Genomic DNA, 16,186 nt, shown 5'->3' on the forward strand with positions numbered 1-16,186 from the left:
AATTGTTTAATGATTATGTCATTACTTCTGGCTCCATTATCAGCATTTTGGGTATAAGCCACTCCCATATCTCTTGGGGCTTTTTCTTCCCTCTGATTTAACAAAAATTGTTTAATGTTTCCTGCATAAAATGTTTTGCACATTTTCTGCATAATGCATGTATGAAACAACTAAATAATCCTGATGTAGAGAAAGCACAGAATAATAGCTTATTTTTCTGTATATTTTTATAGAAGCAAACACCAAGATTTGAAGCAGTACTGCTAGACTAAGACACGGTAATTTTTTTTTTTTTTGAGAGAGAGAGAGAGCTAGGGCAGGGAGGGGTGGGGGCAGGAGGAGAGGGAGAGAGAGAGAATCTTAAGCTGCCTCCATGCCCAGCACAGAGCCTGACGTGGGGCTCAGTCTCCCGACCTGAGGTCATAACCTGAGCTAAAACCCAGAGTCAGGCGCTTAGCCAACTGAGCCACCCAGGTGCCCCCAAACCCAGTAATTTTAATAGCTAGTGCCCTAGTAGAATTAATCATTCATGATTCTGGATTTCAGGTCCTTTGGGTAGCCAGATTGTTATAATTGAGATACAACTGAAATAATATATCTTAATAATAAATCTTAAGCTTGCGACCTGTGTATATAGCTGTGTGCTTGCTACCCTTGTAAAGATACAAAGAACATCTCCCGCATCCCCGAAGCTGCCCATGTTTTCGTACAGTCAGTAGTGCCTTTCCTGCCCCTCCTCCCCCCACAAAGGGCACCACTGTTCTGCTTGCTGGCAGATGGATTCGTTTTTCCTGGTTTTGATCTCCATATAAATGGGATCATGTATTGCGTATTATTTTATGTCTTACTTTTTTCACTTAGCAACATGAATTTGTCCGTATCATTGCCTATACCAATAATTCGTTCTTTTTCATTGCTGTGTGGTGTTCCAAAGTGCAAATATATTACAGGTTTGTTGGTTTGTTTGTTTCCAACCATTCTACTGTTTGATAAACATTTGGGTTGTTCCCAGCTTTTGGCTATTACGAACAAAGTTAAAAGTCCACATATGCATCTCTTAGTGACCGTCAGCACTCATTTCTCTTGGGTATATACCTAGGGGAAAATCTTCAGGCAAGTGTATTGTTCGGCTTTCATAGATGGTGCCAACCAGTTTTCCAGCGTGGTTGTAACCAACTTACATTCCTACCAGCAACTTCAGGGAGTCCCCCTTGTTCCGATCTGCACCAAAACTTGATATTTAATCAGTCTTTTAAATTGTAGCCATTTCCATGGACGCCTAGTGATACCAGATGTGGTATAATTTGCATTTCTCTGATGGCCAGTTAGATCAAGCATTCCTTCATATGTTTATTGGCTATTTGGACTTCATTTTTTATGAAGTGTGTTTAGTTCTGTTTAGTTCCTTTGCCCATTGTTTAATTGATTTGGCTTACCTTTTTCGTATTGACTTGTAGTTCTTTCTGTGTTCCTGAATTGGGTTCTTTGTTGGTTGTATGTACTATGAATATCTTCCCCCAGTCTTTAGCTCACCTTTTCATTTTCTTAATCCTGTCTTGTAAGGAATAGAAATTCTTCATTTTAATGAGGTTTATCTTACTAGTCTTTTCTTTTGGTGGTTTTGTGTCTTGATAATGCTTTTATATTTCATATCCCAAGATCCTATGTTTTCTCCTAGAAGTGTAATTGTTTTAGCTATCACATTGAAGTTTTTGACCCGCCACAAAATAATTTTTGTGTATGGTGTGAGATATGGGTCAACACCTACTTTTTTCCCATATGAGTATACAATTAACCCCTCACCATTTATTGAAAATGCCGTCCTTAACCCACTGAATTGGAATGGAGCCTTTGTTGTAAATCACTTGGCCATATGAGTGGAGGTCTGTTTCTGGACTTTCTTCTCTCTTTGTCTTTTTTTTTTTTTTCACATCAATACCACACTCTAGTAATGATTGTACTTTGTAATAAATCCTGCTGTCCAATAGGGGAAGTTCTCTAGGTTTGTTATTCCTTAGTATTGCCTTAGCTATTCTAGGTTCATTGCATCTTCATCTAAATTTTGGAAACAGCTTGCCGCTTTCCACACACACACACACACACACACACACACACACATGCACACGCATACACACTCTCACTCACTCATCCATTCACCAAAAAAAACCTGCTGGTAATTCTCTTGGGTTTGTATTAAATCAATAGATGAATTTGGAGAGAACTGACGTCTTAACAATATTGAGTCTCCCAATCTAATAACACAGTATATCCTTCCCTTTCTTTAGATCTTTAATTTCTCTCATTAATGCTTTATAGTTTTCATTGACCAGTCTTGCATATCTTTTATTGTATTTACCATCCCTAAGTATTTGATGCTATTGCAAAAGGTACTTATTTTCTACTTGTTTGCTCTTAATATATAGATCTATAATGGGGTTTTTATATATTGACCTTGTATCCAGCAGTCTTGTCACGTTCACTGATTATTAGCGAATAGTTTATAGATCCTTTTGTATTTACTGCTTATAAAATCAAGTGAAAAATAATGTGTCCTTTTTTCTTTTCTAACACCTTACTTTTTTTAATGTCTTACTACACTGGCTGGTCTTCTCCAGTACAATGTTGAGTATAAGTGATGATAGTGGACATTTTTGTCTTATCCTGACCTCAGGAGGAAAATTTTCAATATTTCACCATTTAGTATGATGTTAACTATAGGTTGTTGAGATAGCTTTTGTCAGGTTAAGGATATCCTCTTTTATTTCTAGTCTCCTGAGAGATTTTAGCATGAACAGGCATTGAATATTATCAGATGCTCTTTCTGCATCAGTTGAGGTGATCATGTATTTAATTTGTTCTCCTTTGATCTGTCATTGTGCTGTTTTCATCGACTGAATATTATACCAGTCTTGCACACTTAGAAGAAATCCCACTAGGTTGTGATACACCATCCCTTCTGTGTGTCACTAGATTCAGTTTACTGATATTTTGTGTCTGATTTTTGTGTCTATTTTTGGGAGTGATACTGGTTTGTGGGGCTTTTTTGTCATTGTTGTAATGTCCTTGTCAAGCGACTATAGCAAGATAATGCTGGTTTGATGACATGAATGGGGAAGAATTTTTCTCTTTTTCTGTTTTCCGGAGGATTTGTATGTTTTCTTCCTTAAGTGCTGGGAAGACTATACCAGTGAAGTCACCTGGGCCTGTAGTGTTTTCTCTGAGGAGGGTTTTCATTTCTTTAATAGATATAGGACGAGTCCTCATTTTTTTAAAAGATTTTATTTATTTATTTGACAGAGAGAAAGAGATCACAAGTAGGCATAGGGGCAGTCAGAGAGAGAGGGGGGAAGCAGGCTCCCCGCTGAGCAGAGAGCCCGATGCGGGGCTCAATCCCAGAACCCTGAGATCATGACCTGAGTCAAAGGCAGAGGCTTAACCCACCCAGCCACCCAGGCGCCACTAGTCCTCATTTTTTTAAAAAAAAGGTTTTATTTATTAGAGAGAGAGAGAAAGAGAGAGAGAGAGTTCCCGTGCACGCGCACACACACACACAAGCAGGGGCAGAGGAAGAGGCAGAGAATCTCAAGCAGACTCTGTGCTGAGTGTGAAGCCTGGCATGGGACTCAATCCCATGACCCCAAGATCACCACTTGACTTGAAACCAAGAGTTGGACGCTTAACCAACTGAGTCACCACCCAGGTGCCCCAGGACTCTTCCTCATTTTTAACTGAGAACAACCTTAGGTTGTGACTTCAGAAAGTGGGGAATATGTCTTTCTCCCATTGTCTCTACTTTTTCTTACGATTCCCTCTTGTTTTCTTCTGAGTATCATACCTGTTATCATGTCTGTTTTTATTTTTTGGAAAATAAATGAACACTGAAATGAGGGTCTGTGATAGAGGAACTCATGATACATAATTTTTTTAACGTTTTTAGAGTTGAATTTCCTTTGATACGAAGTTTCAACTCATTCAGGATACCAGCTGAATTCACAATCGATGATTAAAACCATTTTTGTTACTAAATTCTGCGACTGGAAAATTTCATCTTTTTTCTGACTCTTCCCACTCTTTACTTTCTACCATATCTCCTTCAGGGCTAAACTGAGAGTGATCCTGTCTTCCCTTTGGGTTTAGTAAAAGAAAAACGGCAATGTGACGCAGTAGACGTGGTGCAGGGCTTGGAATCCAACCAGTTTGGGTTCATGTATGGGTCCGTCGCTTGCTTCGTTGTGTGACTTTTAGGTGGGTCATTCCTTTCCCTGAGCCTCAGTTTCCATTTCTGTGAAACAGAGATGGTAACAAAATCTCGCTTTGCTGACTCGCTGGCATAATGTGGCCACAAAATGAGGCAGCATATGTGAAAGGCCTCCGTTGCCCTCGGAAGCAGCAGGTACACCGTGAGGGTGGTGGTGAGCACACGACTTGTTTGGAGTTCGGGAGGAAAGGGGCGTGGTTCTTCCTTAACCCGGGGTGCAGCTATCTGAAGCCCCTGCTGACGCACAGTGGACCTCCTCTCACTACAACGCTCCCTGCCTGCTGCGGGCCCATCGCCAGATGCCTGACCAGCCCCCAAGCTTATGAAGTAAGTTGCTTTTATCCAAAACCTAAGTTCTTCATGAAGTTAAATTTTTCTGCTCTGTGGATACATCACTGGTTCGGTTTTGCTTCACCGGCCTTTAAGGTATAAAATCCGTGAGAGGGAATACAACCCTATTTTGCCTGGCCAGAAAATGCATATAGATACATATAGAAATCTAGAGATACAATTTCATGGTCTTTGAAACCTCATTTGAAAAGAGATCTAGTGTATTGCCTCACTTACTGTCAGTGATTTTAGTAAATAATTCTAATCCCACACTGGTTTTCGTTTATTTACAGTATGTGGCCCGAGCTCAGTATTGAATGTGTTATGTTTTCATCTATGAATTAGAGAGGTCACAGTCATGTTGAGAGGATTAATAAAACCATTTTTGATACCCCTAAAGTACAACAGATGGTCTTTTACTTCAAACCCGCCACATTTGGACATCAGGGAGAGTTTATCTGCTGGTGTTCCACATTGCTCGGCAGCAAGAGCATATCTAGATAGAACCTAGAGTCCATATTTTTTTCCCTTAGCTGCCATCATGAGATTGGTGATTCAGCACGCGTCACAACACAGGAAGAAATGACAAATGCTGACAGCCTTTACTTTAAAAATATGAACATCTTATTTTTCAAGTTCCTTTTTTTTAAAAACGCTTTGCTTCCAACCCAACCCTTCCAAAATCATCTGTGGCATCAGATACAGGGCCCGGATTAAGCCCACCACCTGGGCTGATCTGATGGAACAGCTTGAGTAGAGCAACAAGGCCATGGCGAAGCAGTGTAGACAGGCACCTTGTGGTTCCCTATGCCCTCCTCTGGGGTATATTAGAGCAGAGCCCACAGAGAAGGGACGGGCAGAGGAGTCTTAGTAGAGGTAGCACCTACAGGGTGGGGTGCCCTACAGCTCTGTGGGACGTTGAGTCCATGCAGCTTCCTGACAGATTGTGCCCGGGGGTGTGGGGAGCACCCGTGTTATCTTGTCTCTCCCTCGCACATGGCCCAGGCTCTCCATGTCGAGCAGCCTCCCTGTCCTCTGTGCCCTGTCAGCCTACGAGGCCATAGAGGGGCAGCCAGCTTTGTCAGCTCAGTCAGTGAGCCTCAGCTCTTGGATTCCAGAGACCCACTCACAGTCACCGAAAGCCAAGAGTTCCACAACTGCGCATCCTGCGGCCTATAGCAAAATACGACATTGTCATACTTGTTTCCTAGGGCAGCCGTAACAAAGTACCACAGACTGAATGGCTCAACAGAAATGTGTTATCTCATAGTTCTGGAGAAGTCTGAGGTCTAAATGTGGGCAGGGTTGGTCCCTTCTGAGGGCCATAAGGCTCAGTCTGCTCCGGGCCTCTCCCTAGCTTCTGATGGTTTGCTGCCAGTCTTTGGTGTTGCTTGGCTTGTAGTAGATGAGTTATATAGATCGCTGTCTTCATCTTCACATGACACTCTGTGTGTGTGTGTGTGTGTGTGTGTGTGTCCCCAAATTTCCCCTTTTGTTAAAGGACACCCGCCAGTCATACTGGGTCAGGGCCCACACTAATGACCTCATCTTAACTTGATCATCTGCAAAGCCCCTATTTCTATTTGAGGTCACAGGTACTCGTGGTTGGGATTTTAGCATCTTTGGGGGGGTAGCATATAACCTGTAACAACCATAAAACTTAACTTTTAATGTTTTATCACTTGTTAATTAATTAATTAACACCTACTTTTTTAATTATTAAAGTTAACTCTACTTGTGGCCAGCTATTCAAACAGTATGGAATGTACAAAGTGAAAAATCAGTTTGCTCCTTCTCCCACTTACATACCCCCAGAAACGGTCTTTATTAATGATTTATTGTGTATACTTCCTAGTACACAAGAAGTACGTTACTTACATGTGTATATATAGCTTTGCACAAGCTTAGACAAATTTACATGTGTAGCTTTCTTACTGTTTTATACAAGTGAGATCACAATTGCATTGTCCTGCTACTTGCATTTTCACTTAGTGATATATCGTGGCTACCTTTCCATGACTACACAAGACCCATTATCTTCTCTTTATTCATGGCTGCCTAGTGTGGCTAGACCAGCATTGATTTAATTAGTCTCCTATGGATAGACCTTTAAGTTGTTTCCTCTCCTTTTTTGTCTCTACAAACCATGTTTATAGTAAATATTCTTGTACCTATGAATTTATCCAAGTATATAAAGGTATATAAAATAGATTTTAAGGGTTAAATTGCTGAGTCAAAAGGCATATATGCATTCTAAAATTTGATAGCTATTGCCCCAAACCTCACACTCAGCACAGTCCTTAAAGGTGCTGAAGAGCTCTTGCTGGTGCGAAGGCATCCCCGAGCTTTTTTGTTGAATATCGCTCAGCGAGGTGACAGACCCTGGTGGGCCTTCATGTCATACTCTACAGAGCAGGAGGGCCTTACGGTTGGTTAGTAGAATGGGTTTGTTTGGTTTTTAATTCACATGGCTTTGAGTATTTAGGCAAATATTTAGCAACAGCAAATTAAAACTGTTTTAAATTGGTGTTTAACAGTCTCCTCAGTCTGACTCTCTCAGACAAATTCACGATTTTCAAACACATACAACTCAGGAGAGACGGATGTCCGCTGTTTGTATCAGCTCTGCTTCCCTCAAGGAATATTAGTCACAGATTTTTTTTTTTTTGCCAGATCCGTAGGAGTGTTTAGAATGATTCTTATGCTTTATATTAGAAAAGGATGACTTTCTGATTTTTAAAAGTAATAGGTAATCAATATAATAAAATTTCAGTACAAAAACATAAGAAAATAAAAATCACTAGCAATTTTATCATGCAGAGCTAAAGATCATCATTTTGTTGCTACCCTTCCAAAGTTTTCTATGCATATATAACATTCTTTTATTTACCAAAATGGCATTCTGTGTGTGTGTGTATTTGATTTTTCCCCTTTTGTAGAACATAATTTATTTAATTCTACATTTTTGGCCACAAAGTCCCATGAGAACCAAAGCTTATTGAGCTGGGAGGCAAGTGTATGGTGAGGTTTCAACACATTGTATCTCTAGGCATTGTTCATACTGAAGTAAAAGCTTGATTTCCATAAATCCACTCATCCACTCAGTGATCCATTGACCTTACATTTGGAGAATACCCTCCGTGTGCCCCGGGCCGTCTGGTGGTTGGACTCAAGCACAGAAGGGGCTCAGAAGCTAGTGTGGGCTGAGAGCAGACCAGTCAGTGCGCGTGCAGCTGTGGTACAAGGGGAAAGGGCAGTCCAGGGCCAGGGCTAAGTGCCGGCCACTGGGCAAGAGCACAGGAGGCACAACTAAGCCAGCTTTGCAAGATCAAGGAAGACTTCCAGCAGGGAAGGGACTTTCTTTTAAGCCAAGACCTCAGTGATAAGCAGGCTCTAGTCACAGGACGGAGGGCAGGGGAGACAGAAGGGAAGGGAAAGCATGAGTGGTTTGGGTACGTGTCAGCAGTTCGAATGGCAGGCACACGGTGGGGCGGCTGGAGTGGGTGAGGCAGATGCCAGGGCGGGATGGGGTGGGGGGATGGGGAAACGCCTGCATCACGGAGGTGTCTTTAAGCCAAGGTGAGGACTGTGGGCTTTATCCTGAAGGCAGCAGACTAGCCCTGAAGGGTTTTAATACGAGTCCTCGAAAAATTCTTCTCTTGGAAATGTTTCTTGAGTCAGCCACATAGCAATTCTTAAGACTTCTTTTATTTGCATTTAGAACCAGGAGCAACTGAAAGACGATGACTCCGATCTTATTCTCAATGATGGCGATATTAGTTTGACGTATGGGGATTCCACTGTGAACACCGAATCGGGAGCATCCGGTGCCCCTAGGAGGTTTATGGGAAACAGTTCTGAAGATGCCTTGGATCGGGAGCTTGCGTTTGGGGACCACGAACTGGTCATTCGGGGAACACGCCTGGTTCTTCCAATGGATGATTCTGAGCCCCCATTAAATTTGTTAGATAATACAAGACACAGTCCAGCCTAAGCTTACTAATACTCACCTAGTGATTTGTAAAATTTGCACATGTGATTGTGAAGAAATTTGTACTACCTAAAAAGTCCCAGTGCATGTCTCTGAATGTTTAAGCTATATAAATGCTCTTTATATGGCATCGAGAGAATATAAATATCCTGTACAAGGCAGATTGTGAACAAACTATTCTTTTATGTTTCATTGGCTGCACTATGTAGATTGGATCTGTTTTAGAAAAAAGTTATTTTCACAGTGATGTTGTGTGTTCCGTTAGCTTTACGTCTCAGTTAAAGTACACCAAGTGACAGATTTACTCTTTCTTACACTTACCTGATACTTAACCAGAGAACCAAGTTCTTGTGCCGTGAATTAATTTTGTTTCGTGGGAGGGGAGGGAGAGGAAAGAGGGAGTGTTGTCTCTGGGAAAGCCCAGGGACCGAGAGGTTCCTCTGTTGGGAAACTTGTGTTCATTGCTACTGCCTTGGTCGTGACCTTTGTCTTTCCTTTTTCTCCGGTGGCCTGTTGTGGCATTAGAGGCTGATGGTGTTCGGATCTTGTCCCGTTGGGAGTTGGGAGTGAAGTGGGGGGGGCCTCTTCCCCCCACCCTTGCTATGAAAGAACAGATTCATTGACTATAGCACACTGGTGTTCAGAAAAGAAGGGCTACAAATGACATCCAAGACTGTGTTGCTTTTCTCCCAGACCAAGACCATAGGAAGGAGTCGTATCATCCTGCCAGGCTAGCCAAAGTACGGGTGTACATGGCACAGGGCAGGTGGTTTGCATTGGTGGGGGCCGGGGCAGAGCGCGGGAGCGGAGTCAAGAGAAGCGGGGGTGCTTCGGAGAGCTCTCTTCCCAGATGTGTAAATATTCCATACCAGATAAGTTTAAATAAGAAACTCAGTGCTGCTTACTTTTGGATTATATACTTTATCTGTATAGCAAGCTTTGTGGTCAGATGTTTTTATATCGATTTAAATCGCTGCTCTTTAGCAGCCAAACAGGAGCAAAATGTAAAATTTTTGAACTTTACTGTGTCTCATTGTCATTCGTTAGTCTGTAGTTGATGTTTAAAGTTAATTTATGACTCCCATGATCGTTCCACACTACATCAAGGTCAGTCGGGGAGAAGCGCACCGCTTTGGAACTCACCGTAAGGGCAGTGTTCCTTTATGTGCTCCGGCTAGACTTGTCTTCCTCTCCATGTTACTTTTTAATATGAAATACCGAAGCTGCCATGTGGGTGTGTGTGGGTGTGGTTTGTTTTTTCTTTTACAGTTTTCAAGGAAGAGTACTTAGCAACTTCCCATTTCCTACTCAGAGAATGAAAGTAGATTCTATTTTGTAATGCTGAAAAATCCTACAGGTGCAGCGAATGCTTCAAAGGGGGATATGTTCTGATGTGGATCCTGACCTGTTGTTAATGTTTCGGAAGACAAATGGGAACTTTTGTGGGTCTTCCCCCTGCCTCGGGTCTGAGTAGCATTGCCTTAAATCTTAACCCGATTCGCAAACTGACATGTTTACATGATGTTCAAATTTCCCAGCAAAAGATGTCTTTCCAAACAAAATATGTACTTATTCTTCCCAAGGTGTCTGTACTGTTGCGAACACTCTGAGATTTTAAGGGAATTCTACTGTCGGACTCTCGAGCGGCAGCTCTAACTGTTGGCATAGCCATTTGTTACGTAGTGGTAGCGACTTTCCTGCTATGCAGGAGCCCCGTGACGTGTGCATTCGAGAGGACGTGCGCCTCTTCTTACAGTCTCTCATTTCTTGTTAATGTGTGTTTGAGGGGCTTTGAACTTCAGCGTCATTCACCCATGAAGTTATTCAAGTTGTAAAAGGTCATACACAAAATTAACAACTACCTTTTTTATTCTGTCAGGTTACTGAGCTCACTTTAGGAAAATGGCTGTAAATACTTAGCATGACACAGTCAGTAACTCGTCTCTTTCAGCATGCATCAGACTTTTTCTTAGGGAAACCGATACAGCTTGAGTCAACTAAATCTGCCTTCGTACTTTATCAAAGGGGAACCAAGGCTGCTGTGCTTATATCAGCATCTGGAAGCTTCTCCTCTCCTCTAATCTGTGTGCACATCTCCAAGCAAAGAAGAACCAACAAACTGTGCTCATATACCCGTCGGTTTTCGACACCTGAGTGAACTCGAATGAAGGACAGTCTGAGTTACCATCACGCACAAAGGAGAGCTGCTCTCGGACTTAACTGTTCTGTTCTTTGTGAGCCCTGCGCGTTTGAGTGACTCAAACATTGCATCTTTCAAAGTTATTTTGTAAGGTTCCTTGGCATTTTATCCTCGTCGTCCGTGTTTGGCAATGTGCTGTTAAAGAAATAGACTTAATCTGTATGTATTTTTTCGTTTTCCCTTGGAGTACTTGGACAGATGTTATAGTGGTTTCTTTTAGGAAAATCTGTCATTAAAAAAAATTATAGCCTTGCAAATAACCACTCACCGTATTTGAGTCACAGTTTATTCTAGTGAGAAGTAAAGAGTGCTGACTTCATTTATTTTTCTACCTATACACCTACTGGGAAAGCGGGGAAGACTGATGTTTAAAAAAAGAGCAGACAGGAACCTACCAGAACGTAACGTGTGGGGCTGCCAACCAAGGGGCTTATGTGTAAGGATGGACATGTTTGCTTGTGGTCACAATTGGACCATTTAAGAAATAAGACTCAAAGCTCTCAAATTCCATCACACTGATTTGTAGCCTGTTAGCTCGGTAATGGATAATGTCATGAAAATGTCAGTTCCATGATGTGGTGAGAGTAGATTCTGTGTCCCGTTAGGTAGAAAAGCCATTCCAAGTTTAGTTGAAAGCACGCTCACGCAAACAGCCCTTTCCCCAGTTAGAGAGATCTTTCTTTGTGTACCTGAGCAGTTTTATAGGTTAGGGTTTGCTTACAGCAACTTTGTCTAGTAAAGGCACCAACTGCACTAGCACTCTGTTTTGTTGCCAGCTTTCTTATTCATGGTCCAGTGCGAGACGCAGGTGGTAGGCCTACACACCCCTCTTTTCTTGAACAAACCATGTTTTCTAATTCACAGATCAAATCTGACATTCGATCTGAGTAAGTACATTGTTAACCTGGCTCAACGCAGGAGTGTAAAGAGTTGAAGGGTAGGGACGCCTGGTGGCTCAGTCGGTGCAGTGTGCGACCCTTCATCGCAGGGTCATGAGTTCGAGCCCCATGTTCGGGGCATTGTTTTCTTGAGTTCACTTAAGTTACTTAAGCTTAGTTTCTTCAACTTAAGTTTATTTAACAAAAAGAGACAGAAGTACTGATGTTTTAACTCCATCAGGCAGTCCTTGATAGGAGGCACCCCACACAGATGATGCAGCGTAAGGTATGAAGCTTGGAATAAATTGGAAATGATAGCAATACTAATTCCCATATTTTGGAGCCCCTCTTGGATACAGGCTGTGTGTATACATGGTCTTCTTGAAGAGCTGCATTTTAACATAATCCAAATCATGCTGTGGGAGTACATTCTGTTCTTTTCATTTCACCGACGTGGAAGGTAAGGTGCAGGGAGGTTGTCACCCTGCTGGTAAGGGACAGAGCCAGGACTCAAATCCAGGCTTGATCCAAAGTCTAGATTGTTAGCCACTCCTCTAGTGGCTCCAGTGGTGGTCTGCGGGCTAATCCATCTGGAGAACTAGAAGGAGGCTGCAGAAAATTGTGGGCTTCCATTCTGTTGCCCACCACCTGCTTGACATGAGGCCAGGGAAAGGCGTGAAGTCTCAGCTCTGTCCCTCCATTCGCTGCACTGTTGGCTGCCAAACACAAGTTTGCCCGACTGGGAAGTTTCTCGAATTCTTAGTGAAGTGCCCTCCTGTGTCCATAAGCAAGGCAGCCTGGCTAGCACCATGCCTCCCCAATCTGCCTTCCACTATTTTCGCCGGAGGGGGGCATCTTTTGTGGCAGAGCATGTGGTCCTAAAGAGTGGCTCTGTGCCCACATAGCGTGATGAAGTAGAAAAATCCCAGGCTTTGGAGTTACACAGATCTGGTTTCAAACCCAGGCGCCACTGTTACACAGTGTCAGCTGGTTACTTGACTTTGCTGAGCCTTTCTGCTTCCTTAGCTATAAAGTGAATTCATTCAAGAAATATTTGAGAGCTTACTTTGTGCCACACACAGTGGCTATAGTGCAGACAGTTCTACAACCATCCCTGCTTTCACAGAGCATATGCTACAGAAACACTGATTGCCTTCCAGTAGGGGAATATCTAAAATAATTGGCAAAGAACATAAAATGCAATCGCCATAAAGACTGTGATGGCAGAGTACAGGAGGCTGGGAGAGGGGACTGCTGCCTGCTGGTAGGGGAATAAGGCAGATCTTCTAATGAAGTGACATTTAAACAGACCTCGAAGCTAAGCAGGGGGTCACCCAGAATAAGGGTGGTGAGGACGAGGAGCAGTTCTGAGCAGAGTGAACAGTGACAACTCACCACCTGTACTCGATCTTCCACACAACATGCATCCAATCAAATGGTTCCTTGAGCGACAGACATACCATGTGCTATGCTGTATACACAGTGAAGAATAAAATTGACACAGGTCACCCTCCTAGCCCTTAATATCCGTATGGAAGACAGTACCCAGCAATTGTAACGAGGGGCACCTCGAAGCCAAACCTACCCTTGTGACTTCCTCCCAGTCAGCCCTTTCGGGCTGCACCTGCTAGGCAAGTTGTGCCCTCTGTTCCCTTGCAGCCTTCAGACATTTGAAAAGAGGAGCTGGTATGTCTTCTGGGCCTTTCTGCTCCCAAACTTACAGCCTTATTCTCTTCCTATCTTCTGGACATGCACCAGGAGTCTGTTGTTCTAGACTTTTTCATGAATGCGCCTGAGCCCATGTTGGCTCTTTGTTTCGGTGGCCACATCTCCCTCGTCTTACAGTGGGTTGACTGTCCCCAGAAAGTCTGGGCGGGCCCCCTGCCCTCACAGAGCTTATATTCCCGGCAGAGCAGGCCAACCACAAATACGCAAAATACACACAAAATAATTAGAGATTGGGATCAGGAACAGGTAGGGAACACGGTGGAGGGCGATGGGCACGAGGAGTGGCAGGGGAATGTGGGAAGGTTCGGGAGGTAACGTTAACACGAAAGCTTTAAGGAACCAGCCAGGCAGACAGCAAACAGGAAGCGTGGCGGAGAGGCCTGGTTTAGGGTAGATGCTCAGTGAATGTGCTGAAAAGAAGCACAAGGTCCTCCTGATCTTTTACTGAGCTGGGTCTGGAAGGCCTTCGAAGCATGGGGCAGGAGAATCGATAGGCCTAAGGCCCTACCCTGCCGGCCACTGGGCACTCTCCGGAAGCCACCTAAACCTCTCTGAGCCTGTTTTTTCCCTTATGAAATGATGCCAGCCGACTGATTCAGTAAACATTCATTGAGCTACTGCCGGGTGCCAACACTGTGGTAGGTGCTGGATTCTGATTCCGGCCCCCGTGCAGCTGCCAGCCGTGCTCAGGGGAGCAGATGAAGTGATGTACACCGGAACATTTTGACCAGGATTCCGAAGGCTCTTGAAACTGAGGTTGCATACCCTGTAAGGTTTTGCTGACGAGGTGCTGTATGAGTAAAATATGGAAAACACTTTACAGACCATGATTCGACTCCGGGCTGCTTTTCTTGAAATCTCCCGTTCAGCAAGTTGGAGGGGTCCCAAGCCGTTGCCACGGTGCAGACTGAACTCTGAGAACTGGCTTAGTTGGGGCTGTCTTGGCTGTAGCCGGAACTCCGTGAGACCCGACAGTTTCTGGACAATTCTGTCTGCCTAGTAAAAGACCTTCTCTCCTTTGCCACACACCATACTGCAATTGTGGCCGGGGAGTCCTGCCCCTGGCGTCTGCCTGGACCCCAGGTCTATTCATTTTCCACTTGGTGCTGGCTGATGGGCGCTCGGGCCCCCTAAGGTGTCACGATGTATTTGTGCAAGTTATTTCTTTTGCAGTGATGAAAAAATGCATCGAAGGCTCAGTGAGCACTTCTTGGAAACAAGGTTTAATTTCTCCAGATTTGTTGGAACCGAAGTGGCTTGCTCTGTGTTTAAATACTAATCTTACAAAAATTGCTTGAGAAGGATTCAATTCTTGGTTGCTCTGGGAGTCACGAGGCTTTATGACATGCTTTTTTTTTTTTCTTTTATTCATTTCAATTTCCTATACAGCTGTGTTCCCGTGTAGCCTAGGCAAAAAGCATGTGAGCTGTTTTTTTTGTCTGAAAAAATCTGGAAGACTTCTGTCGAATTATGGAAGATGCCTGTTTTTTGGGTTTTGTTTTTTTAACTGTAAAGCTGGTTTAGTGTGAGAAAGCAAGACAATGGCAACTGGACCCCTCATTGTGCTACAAAATTGTTTTTTTAACACTTGCTTGAAACCTCGACCCTCAAAGCTCCATTTTCTAAGGGGAGCCAAGAGGTTGATTTAAACATTCCTGCCAACCGATCCTTTAGTCCCTGACTTCCAGTCGGCAAACACTGAACATGTCAAATGGGCTGAGCCCTGGGCCAGGCGCTGGGACCACAGAGGGGACTCAGTCACAATTTTGATCTCCAGGCCACTGTGGCCCATTAGGTCAAAGCATTGCAATTGTGTGAAAAGCATTAGCAAGGGACTTCAGATGGAATTTCCTCACCCACTTCTGCTCCTGATGGGCAGACTAATGGTCCCTAAAGACGTCTGTAGGACATCCCGGGAACCTGTGTCTGTTAGGTTACCTGGCAAAGAGAATTAAGACTATAGGTTGGGTTGCTAACCAGCTGATTTCAAGAGACAGGGAGATTATCCTGGGCCCAGACTAATCACACAGTCTCACAAAACCAGAGACCCTTTCCAGGCCGTGTTCAGAGAAAGAGCTGGGACAACAGAAACAGGGTCAGAGAGATGCTATGTTGCTAAATCGGAAGAGAAAGGAAGGGCATCTCTGGAAGCTGGAAAAGGCAAGGAAGTGGATTCTCCCGTTACAGCCTCTGGAGGGAATGCAACCGGCTGACACCTTGACTTCAGCCCAGTAAAACCAGCTCAGACTTCTGCCCTCCAGAAGCATAAGAGGACAAGCCCCTGAGTCTATGCTAATTTGTTAGGGCCGTAGTGGGGGGCTAACATGCTGCCTTGGAGGGAGAGAGTGTCGTCTCTGTTACTATTTAGTTCTGAATGTCTGGTCTGTGCCAGGCACTGTGCCCGGTGTTGCAGACCCATCACTGAAACGGGTCCACAGCCCACAGCCCAGTGGGGAAGACTAGCAAGTAAAGGGCCAACATGGCACCATGATGGAAGGAAGTCCAGATGGTAAACGCACAGGGAGGGGAAGGATCAGGAGGCTGGGAAGCCTGGGAAGGCCCTGCCGTTCCTATGACTTGAGCACTTACACATTGCTCACTGGTGCAAGGAATTTTTCTGGGCCACCATGCCCACTACATTCCTGGGGAGTGGCAGTATATGGAAGACATTGACCACATTTGGGTTCTAGAAAGATCTCTCTCCTTGCAGATGCAGTAGGAAAGATGGATTATCAAGATGGGGCAAAAGTGGATGCAGGGGTAATGGTTAGAACACCTGGCCAGGTGAGACAGCTGGCCCA

The 16,186-nt window shown here is 43.9% G+C and overlaps 1 protein-coding gene across 5 annotated transcripts in view; it reads left to right on the plus strand.

The window, feature by feature from the left end:
- The window catches only part of SLC9A6 (solute carrier family 9 member A6), a 52,705-nt gene extending 41,663 nt beyond the window's left edge, over nt 1-11,042 (plus strand). For all 5 annotated transcript variants that reach the window (XM_032330341.1, XM_032330337.1, XM_032330339.1 and 2 more), the window contains 2 exons: nt 4,480-4,585; nt 8,310-11,042. In XM_032330341.1, the coding sequence (XP_032186232.1) occupies nt 4,480-4,585; nt 8,310-8,582 (379 nt within the window). In that variant the 3' untranslated portion in view covers nt 8,583-11,042. The remainder of the gene's footprint in view (nt 1-4,479; nt 4,586-8,309) is intronic.
- Nucleotides 11,043-16,186: the final 5,144 nt, after the last annotated feature.

The sequence above is a fragment of the Mustela erminea genome, chromosome X (genome assembly GCF_009829155.1).
Source record: "Mustela erminea isolate mMusErm1 chromosome X, mMusErm1.Pri, whole genome shotgun sequence".
NCBI classification, from domain to species: Eukaryota; Metazoa; Chordata; class Mammalia; order Carnivora; family Mustelidae; genus Mustela; species Mustela erminea.